The sequence below is a fragment of the Alosa sapidissima genome, chromosome 10 (genome assembly GCF_018492685.1).
Source record: "Alosa sapidissima isolate fAloSap1 chromosome 10, fAloSap1.pri, whole genome shotgun sequence".
Lineage (NCBI taxonomy): Eukaryota > Metazoa > Chordata > Actinopteri > Clupeiformes > Clupeidae > Alosa > Alosa sapidissima.
The window spans coordinates 14,702,988-14,724,338 of NC_055966.1; the positions used below are offsets into that span (position 1 = coordinate 14,702,988).

Consider the following 21,351-nt stretch of genomic DNA (forward strand, 5'->3'; position numbering starts at 1 on the left):
AATAAAAATATGAAAGGTAGTTATGACTGGGCTTATTCGTGTCCGGTCTAATGGGTCTGTTCATAATTCTTGTCTGAGGCGGACCTTTTTAATTGCAGTCGGCAGACAGAGAGGAGGGAGAGCGCAGCGCAGGGTACCAGTTGGGGTCACCTGTAGGGGTCACGGGGACTCGGGCAGAACGCCGTGCCTAATGTGTCAGCGCTGACTGGAATACTGTAATAGGGGATCTCTGGGGACCTCTTCTCTTTCCGTCTGACTGCTGCTGCCACCGCCGTACACAGAGAGGTGACTGTGGAATCGGAAGGCTGGGTAACTGTGCCTGAAGGGGCGAGGCCGACTGCAACTGATGCTTTTCGTCTGGCTGTCTTCTCCTCTGTGCACTCTGTGGGAGTGAGATTGAGCAGGCCTGTTTAATCTAGACTTTTAACTGAGATTCGTTTGCGTAAGTAATTAAAGGACTCGACAAGCCACCAGGCATCTTCTACCCCCTGGCAGCACCCACACAGCTTATTATGGGAACCTCAGTCCTGGGTTTTTAATTTCAGCAAGTTTGAAAGTGTGCAGTCTTTGAAGAGAGTTGCTAATGACCCTACCACACACACACACATAAGCAGACAAAAAAGCTGTCATAGCAAGAGTTGTTTTTGTGCCAGAATGCCCATTTGAAGTTCAGCAGCATAGCATGGGGTTTGTGGCTGGCGGGAGAATGCCCATTTGAAGTTCAGCGGCATGGCATAGAATAGGGTTTGCGGGTGGCAGGAGACCGTTTCATCTTTGAAGGGACATGTTTAGTTTTTCTGAACTCACTCTCTCTCTTTCACCCCTGATAGTTGGCTTGCCTAGCCCAAATGAAATTGTTACATTTAGTTTATATTTGGACAAGTTAGGGTTTGCAAAGCAAAGAAAAGCAGTTCAGTACTATCTTGATGTTGGATGTCTGTTCTGTTTAAAGTGATGACATGAAGGTTTTGTAGATGACTCGTTTGTCATGCACTCATTCATTTTGATGGAGTGGTCATGTGAAGGAGAGAGAAACTTTTTTTTTTTCTCTATTTGTTTTCTTTCAACTTGCCAACATCTACTCAGTATGGATTATAGTGCTCTGGGTTGATCGATTTGCAAAAACTGACAAGAGACTTTACAGTATCAGCACATACTGTAAATACATAAATATAATATCCAAAGTCCACTTTCAGTCACTAACTGATGTTTCAATGCCATGCTCATTCACAGCCTGCTTGGCGACCGACCATCTTCGCCCCCAAGATCCCCCCTGCCAAGTCCAGTCCGGCCCAGCCCGCTGCAAAGACCCCTGGGACGGTCCGCACCGGACACACGGCTAAACCTCCGTCTCCACTTGTCCACAGGAAGCACCAGAATCAGGAGCAGCCTCCCAGCAGAACCAGCAGAATCCCCATTCTGGGACAGACGCAGGCAATCACAGGTAGAGTTTGAGAGAAATGGACAATGGGGGGGGGGGGGGGGGGGGGGGGGCTCGGGCGAGTACAGACGCAGACAAAGGTGTGTGTCTGATACAAATAGATAGTTAGTGAGAGAGAATCAGGGAGAAAACACAGATGGTCAAAGGTACTGGCTAGCTTAAATGGAGGATGAGCGAGAAGACACACTTGCACAGACCTGCACAGTGAAAATGATGAAAGTTCAATTAGGAAATAATGGAAGAGGCAGAGAGAGGCGTTTTCATTTAGCAGACCATTAGTTTACTTGCTATTTTTGTGGTGGCGCTGTGAGTGTACCAGTGTGTGTATGTCTGAGTGTGTGTCCAGAGAGAAGGCATGTATGCTCCTCTCATTACACCACACTAAGTTTCAAGGCATACTAAGCCAGGGGTCCCATTGGTTCAGCATAGATTGAAATGCTGTTTGTGTGTAGCAGCAGACTCGAAGACCAGCCTGCGTGTGAGCAGTGACCTGGTGGCCTCAGTGCAGTCGTTTGCATCCTTCCTCCAGCAGCAGATGGAGGCCAGCAGCGACAGCCTTCGTAAAAGCCTCAAAGTGGACACAGCCCACACCCCAGCACTCCCAAAGGTAACCACAGTCACACCCCCAGCACTTCAAATAGTACCTTCAAACAAATTTTTTTTCTTTCTTTTTCTACTGACAGGATTTCTTATCTTCTCAATATTACACCCCCCCCCTCCCCCCTCTTTTATGGCAACTATTAATTGTGCTGCATAGATAGAATGTAATGGAAGCCGCATTTCTGATCTCCAAGTACTATCATCATGTGTAAAACGTTATAGTTCGTATTAGTGACGGTCCATGACCATCCTGATCTTTGTCATCAGTTCACAGCCACATCAAAAATATACAAACCCAAAGGCAATTCATTTATCTGTCCTCCTTTTTTTTTACATTTGTATTCGTTTTTGATACCTCCTGTCACATCAGCAGCCCGGTGGAGAGCGAGCACACTCATGAATGCTCTGAGCCCTGAGTTTTTCTGTAAATGGCAGGTATTGGAAACGCATTCCCCAACTTGGCTGCAGTGGTGCGCATGTGGACACTGGCATATAAATTACCATGAATCCCCTGAGAGCCCTCTCTGACAGCAGACTGCTAGGCAGCGGCAGGCATCCATCTGTATAGCAGGGTTTTGTTAAGGCAAATGGGTATTTAATGCAGTCTGCTGCTTTCATCATGCTGCTTTCATCTATCAGCTTGTTTATCACACTTCTGCGAATTGATGGAAACCAATTCACAGCTGCATCCCAGAGGACCTTGATTTATCAGAATGCACCCAGCTGACTTGAACCCCTTTAGCCTGCCAATAGCTGGGTTACCATCAGCTTTAGTCATATTATATCATGAAAATAGTGAGCTAATCCACCCCCCTGTAGCGAATCCCATTAGCGAATTAATCATCATTCCCATTAGAAGATGTGCAATGATGATACATTTTGAACGTTTTCAGTCAGAATATCTTGCTCAAATGATCAAATGTGGATTACAAAGGTGGATGGAAAACCACCTACTGTGTCCCTGCAGTGACTGACAGTTGGAAGAACTGTACAGCTTTAAATAGAGCAGCTGTGGGAGGATATGGCTAAATAAAAAGTGGGAGCGTTTTCTAAAGTTGGATGACCTTCAGAAATCAATTTAGTGACTTAAGAGTGTGCCCATTGATTTTGATGGAGGCAGCTGACATATTATTGATCTTAATAAAAGGAAGGGGAGTAAATAAAAAAGGGATAATGGATGACTCAGCGTTCAGTTCACAGAATGAAATGCACGTTCAAGGTGGTAAAACAGTCTGAAGCGCCCGCCAGTGGTTAGTTCCAATCTCTCCCATTGTCAAGCGGGCAGATCCCAGGATTCTGATGAGCCTTAACTTTGAAGAATTGCTATTTTACTTGGCCTACTGCCATGTAACTGGCTAAAAGCCACCTCCATCATATGCTATAATGTTGCTATTTTCCGAACGTCACTATTTTACAGCTCTGATGCAACGTGACAGTTGATTTAAACTTCACAACGAGTTTGGTGAATTAATAAACAAGTGTGATACGGCCTAAAAACTGGAGCTACTTCATAGGTGTGCAAATGACCTACAGTTATTACATGTTTTAAAGAATGTATGACAATGGGAAATTCAACCGAGCAGTGGAATAATAAAGGTCTAAATGTAGTGGTGTGACAAACTGAAGAGGAAGAGGACCCACTAGGAAAACTGTGCTCAATTGCTGAAGTAAAGCCAAAGATCCTTGTCCTAGTCTTAAAGTATTGTTCAGAAGAGAAGTTTGGTAGACAAATGTGTGCTAGACTGCTCCTATAGCCAGCAATCCCCAATCTACCCTTTGGGAATTTAACTGTTGAATATGATACTTGGGTGATGTTAAATGTAAGTCAATCATTAAAATCTACTCTTTTTTTTGGTTGTTCTCGATGCAGTCTCGACTCCTTAAAGACTCTGTCTCGACTCGATCTTGCCTCCTCAAAGACTCGGTCTTGACACGGTCTCGGCTGCATTTAAAAACCAACGGTCTCGACTCGGTCTTGACCCTTTGTCTCGACTCTGTCTTGATATGTGCGGACTCGTCCCCATCACTACTAACAACTGCAGTCAGGGATGCACGATGTCATGGCCGTGTTTATTAACCTTTTAAATCAATTCATTGTGCCTTCACATGAAAGCCATCACAAACATGGAGAAGTCTGATCTGTCTAGAAGTCTAGATCTTAATCCTTAACAAACATAAGGAATTTAAATCTATGATGCAGGCAATAGGAATGCAGCTGCAGTGGTCAAAGCCAGTAAGGAAAGTTGATGTGGCGGTATATGTCAGTTACAAGGCTTATCAATATCATGACCACATCATTAAGGCATCAGTAGATATACAGTATACATTGTAGAAAATGTTCACAATTGTGTACTCCATTAATTTAATGGGTTGCCTAGGTGTATCCTTATAGCACATCAATATTAGTGTCATTGTACAGTAAACCTGTGGCTCTCCTAAAACACCTTCCTACTCTATGGGCAGTTGTGCACTAATGGTCCACAGGGGATCTACCAGGAATAGGGATGCCATTTATCAATAGGCAGTGCTCTTACCTGTACATCCACTACGAATAGACTGCCCCGGCATTACTCACATAACAACAGACAGAACATCCGTAACTAACCTTTCCATGCCAACCCAAAAGTCCTACTTTGTAGTACAGGCCCCAATTTCTCATTAAGGGTGACTATGCAGAGCACACAGCACTCATCTCAAGTCCCTAACATATCTGTAAATGAAGCAATGGAAATTTAGCTCAAGGCAAAGGCAGAATTTGATTAAGCCTCTTTTTGAATGGATGAATTTGATTTGTGAGAAAGATCTAGATTAGTGACAGCAGTAATCAGCTGGAATGGCTGTGTTAATTGCAGAATTATCCACAGCACTCTTGTAATCTTGATTGTGGCGCCTCTCCAAGAATCATAACTGCCAGATGGTTGACACTCTGGAAACTGCCCTGAAATAAATCTGACAGAAATATATAAAAACTACAGTAACTCCACTTCCCCATCGCCCAGCCAGCATTGTGACATTATCATTACATTACATTACATGACATTATTTGGCATGTACCGGTAGCTTATGCTCTCATCCAGAGTGACTTAGTGACAGCTAATTGCACCTAGCCTGCCTCGGGGGGCACAATGGTGGTATGTCCACTGTGTGTGCTGTTCACTGATATGTCTTCTTGTCTCTGTTAGGGGTGTGCATCTCTCCCTTAAAAGATTATTTGATACGTGTCTAGATGCATAACTACGATACGATTTGCTCTATGCAATTCTATAAATAATTATCAAATGGGTAGGCTATAAAAGACTGGGGAGTTATTTTTGTTACTTTATGGCATGAGAAAGATTACAATTGCATGTCATTGGGTGTATAATTTCTCCAAAAGTCACAAAGACTTGACTGGATTGAATCACTGAACAAACATTTTGGTATTAAGAACTCTGCCTCTAAACAAAATCACTAGGCCAATTAATAGAGATCTATACATTCATGTAATCCTACACTTAGCTGCTGACTGTTTAAAACTTTGCGGTGTAGCAGTAGCTTAACCACCACCAACCCATTATCATCTCTTTTCTCTTCTCATCTTTTGAATAGCCCCCAGAAGAGGCAGTGGATGGAGGTGGAGGAGGAGCTGGTGCTGAGGGGTCGGGGGCTACCCTCGTGATGCCCACCCCAGCGGAGAGGAGCTCCCAGGAGCGCCTGAGACTCCAGCTGGCCCAGAGGGAGATGGAGCTGCACCTGAGGGAGCAGGAGCTCCAGGAGGAGCGCAGCCGCGAGATCAGCAGCCTCAAACAGGAGAACTACCTGCTGCACAGCAAGGTGACGCATACGCATACGCATACGCATACACACACACACGCACACGCACACACACACATACGCATACACACGCATACACATACACACACACATACACACACACACACACACACACATTAACTACTTTATTTATGTCCGCAATTAATAATAAATGTACATAAGGACATAAATGTTACAGATACAGAACATTGCTAAGGCATGATCCACCAATGTGGATCTAAGGACAATCTCAAACAGCAGATTTATGGATACACACAACACCTTCTTCTCCATTTATGGCGACTTTCAATAATGGAGAATATTGAGCAGTATTTGGCAATTTGCTTTGCCCTTGCTTTTGTAAAGCCACTATCCTGAGACCCTTAATGACAAGCCTATGCATGTGGCCCAGGCTGCCGAAGATAAGTACCAGGTATTGACATTTGTAGCCAAGGCTTTCTGTACAAGAGAGTGATATTTTACTAGCTTTGTTAAGTAAGCCTCCTCTAGTCAAACAGCAGCCTACTTCCAGGATGAACACATCCCTATCATGCTCATCAATGATTATAATATCAGGCCTGGTGGCATTTAAATCAGAGAACGCAGACATTGTAGAACACCTGGAAAACATTTGTTGTCTAACAACACAATTTACATGTATTGACACATTTGGAGAAAATAAGGATGATAAATTCCCAGATATAATGTCCACAATTCTATCATACCTGGATGCATAAAGACTTTTGTAAAAATGACAGCCATTTAAAATGTGTGACATGGATTCTATGAGTTGCTCTTGTCCATGATGTATACACAATGGTGAGTGGGAAAGAGAATACCAGATTGACAGGTTTAACCTTGTTGGGTATACCTGAAGCCTCGCTTTGACTGTAAAAAATAGTATGTCTTCATCAATAGATAAATTGTGAAAAATTGTGTTTGAGATGGAGTGATCTGCAAAATGGATACATGCAAGCTTTCCTTGGAGTTTGAGTCCTCTCCAATGTCTCTGACGCTGCTGGTGTTTGATCGACAGCAGAGACGTGCGACTGTTTCCAGGTGGAACTGAATAGCGCAGACCGTCTTGCAGTACTTTTGCAGTCACAGTGATGTTTGTATCCTTAATCATTACTTCATGAGGTGTAACGTGTGGCATCAACTCCAGACCACTGCAAGTCAACACCAGTCCAGTTGCAGAGATCGTTGAGATCAGGTCAGTCCGATCTGACCCATAAACCGGTGGCATGGGTGTTGAGTTTACCGTTCGCTTTCTTACGGAATCCTAGAAAGCTGGGTTCAGATTCTCGGCCGAAGGGGACTTTGCGCCTCCCAAGGTCGAGAAAAAGGGAAGCACGGGCCATTTCTCTTACGGTGCTATCGTCATTGTTTAGCATGCTTAGCAGATGCGACAGCCTAGTGGTGATGGAAGTCCACTCAAAGTCTGGAACTCCTGGGCCCCCTTCACGTCTGCTGTGATGAATGACATCGCGGGTTGTGTGACTGTTCAGACCGAGCCATCCTCTCACTGTCTTAAGCTTTGTTGTTTAAGTCTTGCAAAACTTTCCTTGATATATGCACACTGGCGAAGAAGTGTTGCACTTTTGATAGAGCTATCTGTCTGATTGCATCTATTTTCATAAGCAGTGGCAAGGGGGATTTGTCAATTTTTTGCAACCTTATGGTGTATTCAGTAATTATGTCCTGTATTTGTTGGTCCCAGCAACGTTAAATCTGTGTCCAAGATAAGTGTACGAATCATGTCGGGAATACACACACACACACACACACTCTCTCACACATACACATACACATCAGAAGCAGGTTTATTGCCAAGTATGTTTTCATATAGGAGGAATGTGCTTTGGTCTCAAGGAGCATGACATACAATAGTTCATACATAAAATAAAATACAATAGCACAATAAATATACATATCAGGACGAGACAGACAACCATAAGTCACAACAAAGTGGAAGAGATATGTACACACACACACACACACACACACACACACACACACACACACACACACACAAACACACACACACACAAACACACAAATATGCTCTTTGTATAACAAGGTCATCCTTCCTGAAATGGAATAAAACATGCCCACCCATGCTATGTAACTTTAATATGTTCAGAACACATGTGTGTGCAACACACAATGTAGAAAAACCCAGGAGTTTGGGTTGGTGTGGAAAAGTGAGGCAAATAAAATAAGTAGCATCAGCAGCTGATAGAGGCAGAGAGTGACAGCAGCGGGCAGGATTATAGAACACACTGTTCTCTGGCATTTACATCTGATCATTCATTGTCTGTAAAACACTGAAGCCCTGGTTAACAAAACAAATGCAGGAAGACACGCTAACCAAAACCTCCACTGCATTTTAAAGTTGCGGTCATATGCAGTATGTTTTGCCCATCAATTTTTGGTCAACGATTCCCGGGGCACATGAAACTTGGTGGGCATGTAGATTAGATTAGATTAGATTCAACTTTATTGTCATTGTGCAGAGTAGAAGTACAAAGACAACGAAATGCAGTTGCGTCTAACCAGAAGTGCAAAAAAGCAGAAAAGTGCAATGTGATGTACAAAGTATAGACAGGACAAGATATATACAGTCACTGACAAAAGTATTGACACCCCTTTAGAAATGTTGGTTTTTAAGCAAAATACACACACTTTTGTGTCATTCCACATCAATTAAACCAGGGCCCACGCACTTAGGTCTCAAAAAATTCTGAAAAAATGACCAGGTGTACATGTTACCCAGGAGACACACTGTAAAATTACTTTTATGTAAGATCCATACTTTCCAAGTCACAGACAGTTTATGGGTGGAGGGGGGTGCCGATTTTGTTTGGCCTCTTTTTTGTCAAAGTTCACAAGCCCATAGCTCAATAACTAAACCATGTACAGTAGGAGGCTCAAATTGTGCATGCTGGTACATAAATAGGAATAGTATGTAGCAAAATTGTCATGTTGGGTCTGGATCCTGCATCATCATAGCTGTCCCTCAAAGGTGATCAAAATTGTATTGGTGTTTTTGGCTGGGCTCTGTTTAGGCCTTCAGAAGACATATTTGTACTTAACATCGGCTTATTTTTTTCCTTATTGAGATAAGTAGAAACACGCTCAAAAAAAGTTTCAAAGTTTTAGTTTTTTTGAGAAAACAAACCAACCAGGACCATTTCAATAGCTCAACACAACTGAAACAACAAATGGTTTCCCTAAATTCAACACAAAATATCGGCAAAATGCTGTGGGAAATGAATACTGTCAAACTGACACGGTCAAAAGTCTTGGCACCCTTCATAATATCAGTAATATAAATGAAATAAATATGTTCAGTGTATTAGCAGTAAACTCCGGGTTCGCTAACTTTGTTGTGGGTGCTTCGTTTTATGTGTAGGGACCCTGAGCTAGGCTGGATGAACCCAGCCTGATCTGCCGGCAATTTCTTTTTCGCCCTGCAGCTCAGGCTGGAAACCTGTGCATCTTTTTCTGTTGCTTCCGTTACAATTTTGCCTGGACCAATCACAAGCTGGCTTATCCACCTGGTGCACTATTGACAGGTTTAAAACGATGACGATAGCGGGAGAGCCTGGAGTTTTCGCGTCACTCTGCAAACGTCACCCGGTTCATTGGTCAGATTGGTGAATGGCTATCCAATTGCGTACGGAGTCATTTCAACTATGCCCGCTGATCACACCTCGTGTGCAGTAGAAAATACATAGCGGACTCCCCAGACCAATGTTCAATCTTAAAAGATTGAGCTTGGTCTGGTGAAAACCAGACTACTGTACCTGAGCAAGCTTTGAACAATAACAATTGTTTTGAACAATATTACAGGGTTAAATGCTTTTTTGGGAGGTGTTTAGCTTACCGCCCTTAGCTAATCCACTGTTTGCGATTTGAGGCTATAGTGTATACCGGAGCAAGCTCTGTAGTGGTTGATCAAAAAAAAAAAATACTGTCTCCACGGCTTATTTGATGTGTTTTTCGCTGGAGTTACACTCACACTCTGTGATTTAGTTTAGCAGAGAAGTTGTTGGAAATTGAGCTCAGTAACCAAATTGCAAATCTACCTTCTATGTACCTTAAGTAATGTTAGCATAAGTATATATACTCTTTTGATCCGTAAGGGAAATTTGGTCTCTGCATTTATCCCAATCTGTGAATTAGTGAAACACACACAGCACACAGTGAACACACAGTGAGGTGAAGCACACATTAACCAGTAGGCCACGGCTCCCCCACAAATTATACATGCATTTTTTTGCTTAGACAAAAGGAGAAGTTACCGAGTGCTCTGATCGTCTTGTCTCCAGATAAAGGGGTGCACTTTAAAATAAAAAAAGTTTTTTTTTTTTTTTTTTTTTGACCACACCCTGATGAAGGCCTAGACGGCTGAAACCTGTTGGCGTTTTTACTTCGGTACCTCATGATTTAAATAAATGTTTTTTAAACTTTAATTCCTTGACTGGAAGGAGAGTGCCTGGAGTACTAATCTTTTGATTGAAGCTACCTTAAGTACCGTATTTTCCGGACTATAAGTCGCTCCTGAGTATAAGTCGCATCAGTCAAAAAATGCTTCATGAACAAGAAAAAAACATATCGACTTATAGTCGCACCGGACTATAAATCGCATTTATTTAGAAATGTATTTAACAAAATCCAAAACCAAAAACAGAGACTGTAACTAGATTATTGAGGCCAAGAAGATTAATGTTAATGAAGGGCAGGAAGGTAATTGCAAAGTAAAAGATCTACTGAAAGAAAATGCCATGTGGTACACCAAAATGTATCTAAAATGTGGAGAATACAATGCAATCAAGCATTTTGGGCGATGTGGAGTCACAAGCTGGCAGCAGATTAAATGCTCACGAGAGAGAAAAAGATGCAGTTTTAGACGTGACTGAAGCAAGCCAGTTGATAGGCTTAGGCCCGAAGGTAATTGTAAAGCAATTTACAAAAGATTCACTGAACAAAAATGCTGATATGATACATGAAAATGTAGCTTAAAAATGTGGAGAATGCAATGCAATGAAGCATTTTGGGAGCGATGTGGAGTAACAAGCTGGCAGCAGATTAAACTCTCACGAGCAGATTAAACTCTCACGATAGAGAAAAAGACGGTTTTAAAAGGACGTGACCGAAGCTGAGGCAAGCCAGGTAATAGGCCTATGGGCCCGACGGTAATTGTAAAGCAATTTACAAAAGATTCAATGAACAAAAATGCTGATGTGATGCATGAAAATTTAGCTAAAAATGTGGAGAATGCAATGCAATCAAGCATTTTGGACGATGTGGAGAGACAAGCCGGCAGCAGATTAAATGCTTGAGAGAGAAAAAGATGCGATTTTAAAAGGACGTGCAGACCGAAGCTGCAGCAAGCAGGTGATATTTAGAAATTTATTTCACAAAATCCAAGACTAAGAACAGACAGACTATGTAACTGGACACATTGAGGCCAAAAATATTGAGAATTCTACAGGGAATGTTGAAGATGACTGAGTGAATAGTGGCCCCGACGCTATTGTAAAGCAATTTACAAAAGATTCACTGAACAAAAATGCTGATGTGGTAAATTAAAATGTAGCTAAAAATGTGGAGAATGCAATGCAATCAAGCATTTTGGACGATATATTGGCACAAACTGCAGCAGAACATGCTGAGAGAAAAAGAGCGAGAGAAAAAAAGATGCGCATTTAACCACAGCCTAAATTTCAGCGCGGGATTGCGGGTATTGCGCATAAATTATTACTAAGTATTGAGCATACTAATAAAAGTCCCGCAACTCTAGCCATTATAATGCGATAAATTCCCACAGATTTTACAGCGCTGTCTGACATTAATCTAATAATGGAGCGGCCTGAATGTGGGACTATTGACTGGACGGACCAACTCTATGCAGAGACACACGCGCGCGCAGGACCACTTTGGGGCTGCCTCTCTCTCTCGTTGCTCTCTCTCTCATAGCAGGATTTGTCACCGCTGAAGTCAAATTATAGGTGCTTCTGCATCAAACGCTATCGACAAAAGTTTAGCGATCAGGAACCGTCAGGAATTTTGCAAACACAGAAGCATGACAGCCTATAACGCGAGAGAACATGGATGTGTTCTCCATTTGAGGAACGTTATAATCGATTGCGGATGTGAACAGACAGCTACACGGAGCGCATAGTAGGCCTACTTTCACTTTCTGTGCATATTCATTACGTGAAAGATAATTAGTAGCAAAACAGCGATCAGCTATAGGCCTTTATTTCTTGCGTTTTATTGTGAGACATAGGCCTACTTTTCATTTGGAGCGGCATACCGGTAGGCTATATCAAAAGCAGAAGATGTTCAATTTGAGATTTGATTTACGTTTGGAGTGTTTGATTATATTGCTAAATATCGGGACTGATGACCACTGAAATCTGTGGGGTATTTAATGGTTCGCTATTAAGTTTCATGTATGAAAGAGTGTTGGGATTTCCAAAGAGGTCTAAGACATCAGCCTAAATTTAGTTATTTTTTAAATTATGCATGATTTACTTTTTTTTATAAAATTCGTAGGCTGATGCCTGGTAGCAACAATTGTGTTTAAATGTAGGTTATTGCTTCAGCCTCTAGCTCAGAAAGGGGCTGCGTGCGACTGGTAGCTTGAGAGCAACGTGTTGGAGACTCATGGTGTGGGAAGATGACTTTTCATTGGCAACAATATTAAACCAACCAACAATATAAATTATTAACTAGATGTACCGCATAGCGGTACAAAATATTGGGGGCAGCCGTAGCCCACTGGTTAGCACTCTGGACTTGTAACCCTGGACTTGTAACCGGTTCAAGCCCCGACCAGTGGGACGCGGCTGAAGTGCCCTTGAGCAAGGCACCTAACCCCTCACTGCTCGGCAGTGCTCCCCGAGCGCCGCCGTTGAAACAGGCAGCTCACTGCACCGGGATTAGTGTGTGCTTCACCTCACTGTGTGTTCACTGTGTGCTGTTTGTGTTTTACTAATTCACCGATTGCGTTAAATGCAGAGACCAAATTTCCCTCACAGGATCAAAAAAGTATATATACTTATACTTAAATATGACCGCCGCTCAGTCCTGTACATCCGTTCCGCGAAAATAAATCACACTTCAATTTGTCTCCATATTTTACTCCATCCCCCGCTCTTGAAACTTTTGTGTATGCTTGTATGGCATGCCTGAGTGTGTGTGTGTGCGGCTGCACAGAAAGTAGCCTACTGGTGCTGAAAAGGTGAATAGATTGTAGAATAGCCAAAGAAGATGTAGCATTGTTATAAAACCTTTAAAATCTCTAAACAATCACAAGTAGGGCAGTTCATCACAGTTCATCCATTGCAACTGGATTTATGTACAGTAAGGTCACTTACACCTGTAGGCTACATTGTATTTGGGAAAAGCAAAAGGTATCAGCATAATGTTATTTATTTATTCATTTATTTATTTTTAAACAAAAACATCTCTGTCAGTTCCATGCCGTTTTCAACAGCTATCAAAAACAAAGGTCATTTTTGGATGGATGGATTTTTTGTGAATGTTTCTTCTTCTACATAAGATTTTAGTCATCTTTAGTTCATGTAATACTTTATTGTCAATGCACAAATGAAGTAACAGTAGTCTGAAACGTTATTGTTAATGCACAAATTAAGTAACAGTAGTCTGAAACGAAATGCTGTTTTACATCTAACAGTGGTGCAAATAACTGACATGTCCAAATGGGCCTTGATGAAATGCGTCGCTAGACTGTTCATACACATTTAACGGGCCAAAGTTGAAGAGCTGTTGTCCGTTATTGTTCGTACAAATATAGGCTGATTCATGTTCCCTTGCATTGTGTAACTGAGGTCCATGGCTAGTCTGGCTTTCACCAGACCAAGTTCAATCTTTTAAGAAATCAAAAAATAAATAGCGGGCAGATCAGGCTGGGTTCACCCAGCCTAGTCCATAGGCACCCGATATTGTTTAATTTTCCGATTGAGATATCCACGCTCTGGCTATTCTAAATGCAAAAATGCATCAGGGAGTTATGACAAAACTGTAACTAACAAACTAGATCCTAATAGAAAGCTGTTAGCTTCCCTATAAGCTACAGGTAGGCTTATAAGGTAGGCCTATTTACAACATAAATTGTCTATGCTGGCGACACAAATAAAATCTCCTTTGGAAACCAATGGCTTACGCCTTACAGTATCAAGCGGACTTAAACTGCCATATCATGTCGAAAAGTTGTAATAAAATTCACGCAGCTCCATGAGTCAAGGAAAACGCGAATGAAGTAGCCGCTTCTAAATGGGACCCACTACACAGTAGCTTAAGGTGTGTTGCTAAAGCAGCCATAATGAAATGAAGGTGTCATTGTTTGGATACTTCACACACACGTGCTTTTTAATTTCACAGACTACAACTACCAAGCTGGAATCAAAGCACATCGATTCCCCTCACACCCTGCACGCACTTAAAACAAAATAAACAGGCGTCTCAGTCTCAGGCATGTATAGGCAAAACTGTATCAGACCGGTGTAACGTTGGTGACAGTGACAGTGACAGTTGAAAGATACAATTACAGTGCTGCTATCAATTTGCTTGGTATAACCGCATTTATAGTTTTCTACAAATGCAATCAATCAAATTGGCCTCCATCACTCAACCAACGCTAACGGTAACATTACCTAGGTCCTTATTGATATTATAAGATTAACGTACCTGCAGTAAAAACCAAGCATGTCCGATAAACAGATTTATTTCGGCTTCAAGAAGAAATGGAAATTACATTTCATGTGAACATCATCCTATCCTTATTAGACGTTCTCTGCGGTAAATTACACTCCTTGTATGAAGCGTCCATTGTTTTTCCAACCCACTTTTAACTTCCAACAAAATTACGTCTCACTGCAACGACGCGCCATCTAGTGGACAAACAACTACTTATCGCCAATACTGGAAATGCAGCTATGATGATGATGATGAATATTTATTTTGGCTTTCTTTTAATCCTACTGAATTTGTGGCCGTTCTAATACCGATAGTATGTGGGTTCCTGTGTGTGTGTGCATGTGTATATGTGTGCACCGCCATCTACAGGCCAATGAGTGTACAGTCACTAAATGTACACATAACCTAATTTTGGTGCAGTTCTGAACATCTTAACTGAAGATAGGGGCGATTAAAGCAGATTAATATTGCATTTTCATTTTTTACCGGGGGGGTTGCAAATCACAAATGAGTGATTATGGGCCAGATTGATGTGGGCCCTTGAGACCAACATACCATAAAAGATTCTTCATCCTCAGTGCCACGGTTCAGGTAGTTATTTAGGAAAAACTGCCTTTTTTGCGGTTCGGGGGGCCCAGCAGGGGGGGGGGGGGGGGGGGGGGAGTGGCCCCGGGGACGAAACAAAATTTTTCCGCAAAAGTCTAGTGGGGCTACATACCCACCAAATTTCATGTGCCCCGGTGGTTCGGTGTCCCGGGTATCGTTGACCAAAAATTCAGGAAGTAGATGACCGGGAATTGAAACAAAATTATACTGGCTTTTATTTGTCCGAATCTGAGGCCCGGCTATAAATAGAATCCCGGCCATTTGAGGATTTAAGTGCACGTGTGTTTCAGGCATAGCACAAGCACTAATCTCTGACTGAAAGTGCACAGGACTTGTGCATTTGAGAGCGCTCTCTCTAGGCTGTAGACGGTAATGTTTCATGTACATGTATGGTTCATGTCAGTTAATATAAATTAACATTTAAAAACATGTTCAATTATATAATCTTTTTCATATATAAGTCACAGGACCAGCCAAACTGAAAAAAAGTGCCACTTAGAGTCTGGAAAATACGGTAATGTGTTGATTTGGCTGGGATTGTTATGCTTTGTCCTGTCCTAATAAGCTGCTTGTGCTTGATGTGTTTTGCTCTCACTGTGACAGCAATATCTCCACCATACTAATGGGTTTCACACACACACACACACACACACACACACACACACACACACACACACACATCTCTATCTCTCTCAGTCTGTCTCTCTGCTAATCATGTCAGATGTAGAGGTTGAGACAGTCTCTAATGCAGTTGATTGCAACAGCAGCAGTTCATAGACAGGGCATAGGATTTTAACACTGTTGTTGTTGATTTTTGTCTTTTATTCCAGGGTTTACCATATTATTAAAGCATACCTCGCCCCCTCTTTTTCTCTCTGTCCTCCTGACCCCTTCTGTGACGCTCTCTCTGACCCTATTTATTGCCCGTCTCTTCTTGTTAAACATCTGTGTTTCTCCCTCGACTCTCTCCTTAGCTTCGACAAGCAGAGGAGGCGAGCCAGCCAGGAGCACAGAGTACAGGCCAGACGGGGGACCGGGTGTCCGAGGAGAAGCTTCGGCACCTGGAGAAGGAAGTGAGAGAGCAGGAGACCCTACTGCAAGGCTACCATCAGGTGACTGCATTTACAGGCATTCATTTAGCTGACCGTTTAACCAAAAGCCACTTACAAACATAGACTGTATAAGCTTACAAATGCAAATAGCATTCAAGCTGCAGTGCAATAGGAGACTTTAGTGAAACAATAAATGCGTTTTTTATTGAAAGGGATTCTACAACCTCACTTTGAACTAGGATACATGAAAGAGGAGGGTTGATCATACAGTTTAAAAGGGGCAGCCGTGGCCTACTGGTTAGCGCCGCTGTTGTTGGATTAGTGTGTGCTTCACCTCACTGTGTGTTCACTGTGTGCTGAGTGTGTTTCACTAATTCACGGATTGGGAAAAATGCAGAGACCAAATTTCCCTCACGGGATCAAAAGAGTATATATACTTATACTTATAAAATTCAGCGAGTCTTTGCCCTCAGCCAAAGGAATAGTACATCCCTGTCAGAGTGTCCATATGTCAAAGTTTAATTGGCAATGCAAAAACTGTTCAAATACTGGCGCAAGTGTGATGCACTTGAATTTCCCCTTGGGGATAAAGTATCTACAGTATCTATCTGTCTCTGTCTGTCTGTCTGATGCATGAATAATAATGAGACCTGGGAGAAGCGCCGCTGACTCACTCAAAGGCAGCGTGCGGCCATGAGGGGAAAACAGATGGAGGGTTGGAGAGCGTTTTTGTGTGTGTGCATGTGAGTGAGTAGTGTGTGTGTGTGTGAGTGAGTGAGCAAACACATCCCCAATGCTACTACACTAAAGTGTATCTCATTGTATGCACATTGTTTGGCTACTTTTCTTCTGCCCTCGGTGGGGTAAATGAAAGACTTGCAGAGGTGCGCTTAACAAGTGTTAGCCCACTCGCAAATTCACGTTCCCGCAGCTGGCCGTTTTGAATTCTTTTTTGCGAAACAAAAAGAATCTGTGTGCGATTTATTGTACCTTGGCATAATAGTTTAATGTTGTCTGGGAAAGTTATTTCAGTTAGCATTATATTTCCCGTGTGTCTCATCCTCAGTCCCAGCACACCAGTGATTTTCATAGCTCAGCATTAGGCTGTAAAACAGATAGTTAACATTTATGTTGATTGTCTGGTTTTTGGCTGCATACATGAAGGCCAACGTGAGCCTTTTTTTCCCCTGGTTTGAGGTAGTAGGCTACTCAATGTTTTTTTTTTTTTTTTTCAAGGTTGGCAGGTCTGAAAATGTCTCCTCCTCCGTTATTCAATTAGGCTAAACATAGCATTAACTCTAAACAGCTAGTAGGCCTACTGTTAGGTCTATGTCATTTTAATCTGTAAAAATGTAAAATGCAGCCATACTTAAATTCTGCCTATTGCACATTTATTATAATACAATATAACAATATTCAATATTTATTATTGTATGTTTCACAGGTCTACCTATGGGCATGTAATGTAAATGTTGGCTTTTCTCGTTATTTTCTTCTCGGAGTTCTCATTTACATGTTAAAATCTAAACAATCTGTCAGCGGTTCTGCTGGAGCTGCACACACCTGGGCCACGTGCTGTCAGCAGCCTCCCCTCCTCTCCTCTCCTCTCCTCTCCTCTCTTCTCCGCTCCTCTCCACACCTCCCCTCTCCTCTCCTCCCCTCTCCTCCCCGCTCCACACCTCCCCTCTCCTCCCCGCTCCTCTCCTCTCCTCTCCTCTCCACACCTCCCCTCTCCTCCCCTCCCCTCTCCTCTCCTCCCCTCTCCTCCCCGCTCCACACCTCCCCTCTCCTCCCCGCTCCTCTCCTCTCCTCTCCTCTCCACACCTCTCCTCTCCTCTCCTCTCCTCTCCACACCTCCCCTCTCCGCTCCTCTCCTCTCCTCTCCTCTCCTCTCCTCTCCTCTCCACACCTCCCCTCTCCTCCCCTCCCCTCTCCTCTCCTCCCCTCTCCTCTCCTCCCCTCTCCTCCCCGCTCCACACCTCCCCTCTCCTCCCCGCTCCTCTCCTCTCCTCTCCTCTCCACACCTCTCCTCTCCTCCCCTCTCCTCTCCTCTCCTCTCCTCTCCACACCTCCCCTCTCCTCTCCGCTCCTCTCTGCTCGGCTCTGCACCAGCCTTTCTTTCTGCCACCTGCCTGCTCATAGACACAATCTCTTTCATCAATAGTGGTGTTGTGAAAGCTCTCGTTTCTCTATTCTCTATTCCTCCCACTATCTTCTTTTCCTTCTCCGTTTCTTTTTTTTGTTTCTTTGTTGCTTTTCTTTTCTTTTCTTGCATTCATGCTAGTATTTCTTGTTTTTTTCTCCTTGATTGTCTCACTGTTTTTCTATCCATTTATTTCCCCCTCATATTGCTATCTCGTTTCCTCCCTCCCTTTCTCTCACTCTCTGACACTCACACAGTAAATATCTCTAAGCGAAATTATGGAGTAAATATGGACCAGAATAGACAGGTGAACTGAATGGAAAAAACAGCCATAATAAGGGGGAGCGTCAGCTGCTGGATCGAACGCAACAGGGCTGCACTAACCCAAGCAAACATTGGGTGGCAGGGATGGAAGTGAATGTTGGCCTTGGCTTTTTGCCATTGTTTATTTGTGTGGCTGCCGCAACAGATTCCACCACTGAAGCCTGTCAACAGAGCCTGCACAGCAGTCGGTCACAGCAGATGAGTTTGCTTGGAGAAAATATAGAATAACTAAAATATTGAATGTAGCCCAGTTAGTTTTTTGCATTTCATCAGGTTTCAGACTATTGCTATTAATGGTTTTGTCTGCCCTGCTATCATTTTCAAACCACCAAATGTAATCCACTGAATTATGCATCAGTGATTTTCTCAGAAGTAGGCTTGCTTTCATGCCTATGTATGGAGCATACTGGCGGTTGAGCTATGAGGACTATTCCTCATTGAAATCTGGGGCAATTCCTCAGTGCACACCTAGAATTTGAATCCAGGCACACCAAAGCCACTTGGTGCACCAGGATTTTGTCTCAGTTTATTCAAAGGTAAACTTGCAAGGCAAGTTGATGGCACATTACGTACAAAAAAATAGTGAAGTGCAATTAAAAGAACATGAAAAGAACATAATTAAAAGAGTTAACAAAGTACTCTTCATACTCAAAAGGACAATTAAGCAATATAGCACGAGTGAGAGTGGGGTTGCTAGCACGTTAGTAGCGGTTAGCTAATTATGCTAACGTTAGTTATCTACAAGTCTCCTCCAAGTGACAATTATATTATACACAATGCTGGCAATGCTGAGAGCATCCTCGTTTATCTTACTTACATTGAGTTGACCGTGTGGCTTAATCCACAGATGTGGTGAAGCACTGTTTCGTTATGGTTTGCTAAAGGAGTAACCCATTGCTTGAAATAGTGGAGAGCTGGGATGAGAACATTGTGTCAAATCTTCGCATTGAGTGATTTATTATTAGCTGTGCTGAGTCGGAGTTGAAATGTCCAGGGATATTCCAACTCATGGAATGTCTCTCGGCCAATCAGAAACAAATAAATAGTTCCATAGAACCCAATTGTTGTATAAAGATCGATGTATGACTATGTATGCACTGCATGAATCACAAGTCCATGTAGCAGAAGCGTGCAGCTTAGACTCTTTGTGAAAACTCCATACTCCATACCATCATCACATTCTTAATGACAAGACTGGGTCTTCCATTGACAAACAGAAAACATTCATATTCAAATAGATATACAGGAGGCATGTTGGAGGGGATATCTGAACGGATATCTGTTTCTTGGATATCACAGTTGTCTATGACTAATTGGTGTGAACCAAGTTTTTATCCTTCAACGAGTGTATTAAATTGGGGTAAAAATCACAAATACAGTATGCATATGAGATGAGACAGAGTACAGTGTAATGTTATTGCCGCTTGTCTAATGAGGGCTCATTAGTGTGCTTATCCCTGCTTCCTTACTCTGCTGCCCATTCAGAGCATGGTGATTAACAGTGTCCTCAGGCTTCATCTCTGCTAAGTCCTCAAAGTGAAAATGAGTGTATTTGACTTGTCTGCTTTGTGTGTGTGTGTGTGTGTGTGTGTGTGTGTGTGTGTGTGTGTTACTCAGGAAAATGAGAAGCTCTATCTGCAGGTAAAGGCCCTTCAGGCGCAGAACAAGCGTAACGAAGAGGCCATGTTCACCGAGAACCAGAGACTCCACCATGAGTTGGCCATTGCTAGGTGGGTGATGCTGGAGTGCCGTTATAGAACTGGGCTGCCGAGTGGAAGCCACGGAGTTGTGGGTTTAAAATAAACAAATACACGTCAATTCTAAAATGAATTTTCTTTGGACAAAGTCATTAGCCTGGGAATACCCATATGAACTTTCAGCCAGTTTGGGATTTGCTTTGCAGGTCCGTCTGGCAAAGTGGCCATTGAAACTCATTTCCAATGTCCCTAAAACACATGCGGGCAAATATAATCGCTAATCCGGAATGGACGTGTATTTCTTTGGAATCGAGTAAACAACTGAATTTAAAACCTTTGTTTACAAGAATGCTACACTTTTGAAACTATTTGGTAAGAGTTTACTGTACCAATTTAAGTTTAATTTCACTGCCAGTTACGCCCCTGCTGGAAGTAGTAAGTCAAGGAACCTTTTCCAGACCCCGTCCCAATTATACAATTTTGAAGGTCTGGGTGTTCCCAGGCTTACAAAAGCATATGCTAAGAACTATGAACATAAATAGATATCTCTCTCTCCAAATCACTTTCTCATTTGAACATATTACTGACACGTTTTCCAAATATTAATAATAAACCTATAACATTGTATTATAATAATATGTATTATAATATGAATATATGATATTACCTTTTCCAGACATAGTGGCGGCCAATTCTGGCTGACACAAGTTGATTTTCTTTTTCGATTTTTGTGCTATGATCTGTGTAACACCCCCTTTGTGCTGTTTCTGAAAGGGATAAGCTGAGCCGGAACAGTGTGCAAAGGACGGTGGGAGTTGTAGGCACAAGCGAAGAAGGCTACAATGTGGCAGAGCTGCTGGCACAAGTGAAAACACTAGAGGTGGGTTGAACTACGTGTATATATAGTAGGGGAGAGAGGCTCTTTGTTGGAACTTGGTGGCTTCTACTGGCACTGTGAGCAGC

At 42.6% G+C, this 21,351-nt stretch overlaps 1 protein-coding gene across 11 annotated transcripts in view; it reads left to right on the top strand.

Annotated features, from left to right (window-relative positions):
* Window positions 1–21,351, top strand: part of cep162 (centrosomal protein 162) — an 82,168-nt gene that overhangs the window by 26,948 nt on the left and 33,869 nt on the right. For 10 of the 11 annotated variants that reach the window (XM_042106353.1, XM_042106343.1, XM_042106348.1 and 7 more), the window contains 6 exons: window positions 1,234–1,444; window positions 1,894–2,048; window positions 5,630–5,854; window positions 16,147–16,284; window positions 20,309–20,421; window positions 21,163–21,268. In XM_042106353.1, the coding sequence (XP_041962287.1) occupies window positions 1,234–1,444; window positions 1,894–2,048; window positions 5,630–5,854; window positions 16,147–16,284; window positions 20,309–20,421; window positions 21,163–21,268 (948 nt within the window). The remainder of the gene's footprint in view (window positions 1–1,233; window positions 1,445–1,893; window positions 2,049–5,629; window positions 5,855–16,146; window positions 16,285–20,308; window positions 20,422–21,162; window positions 21,269–21,351) is intronic. The other variant, XM_042106352.1, reaches the window with a different exon arrangement.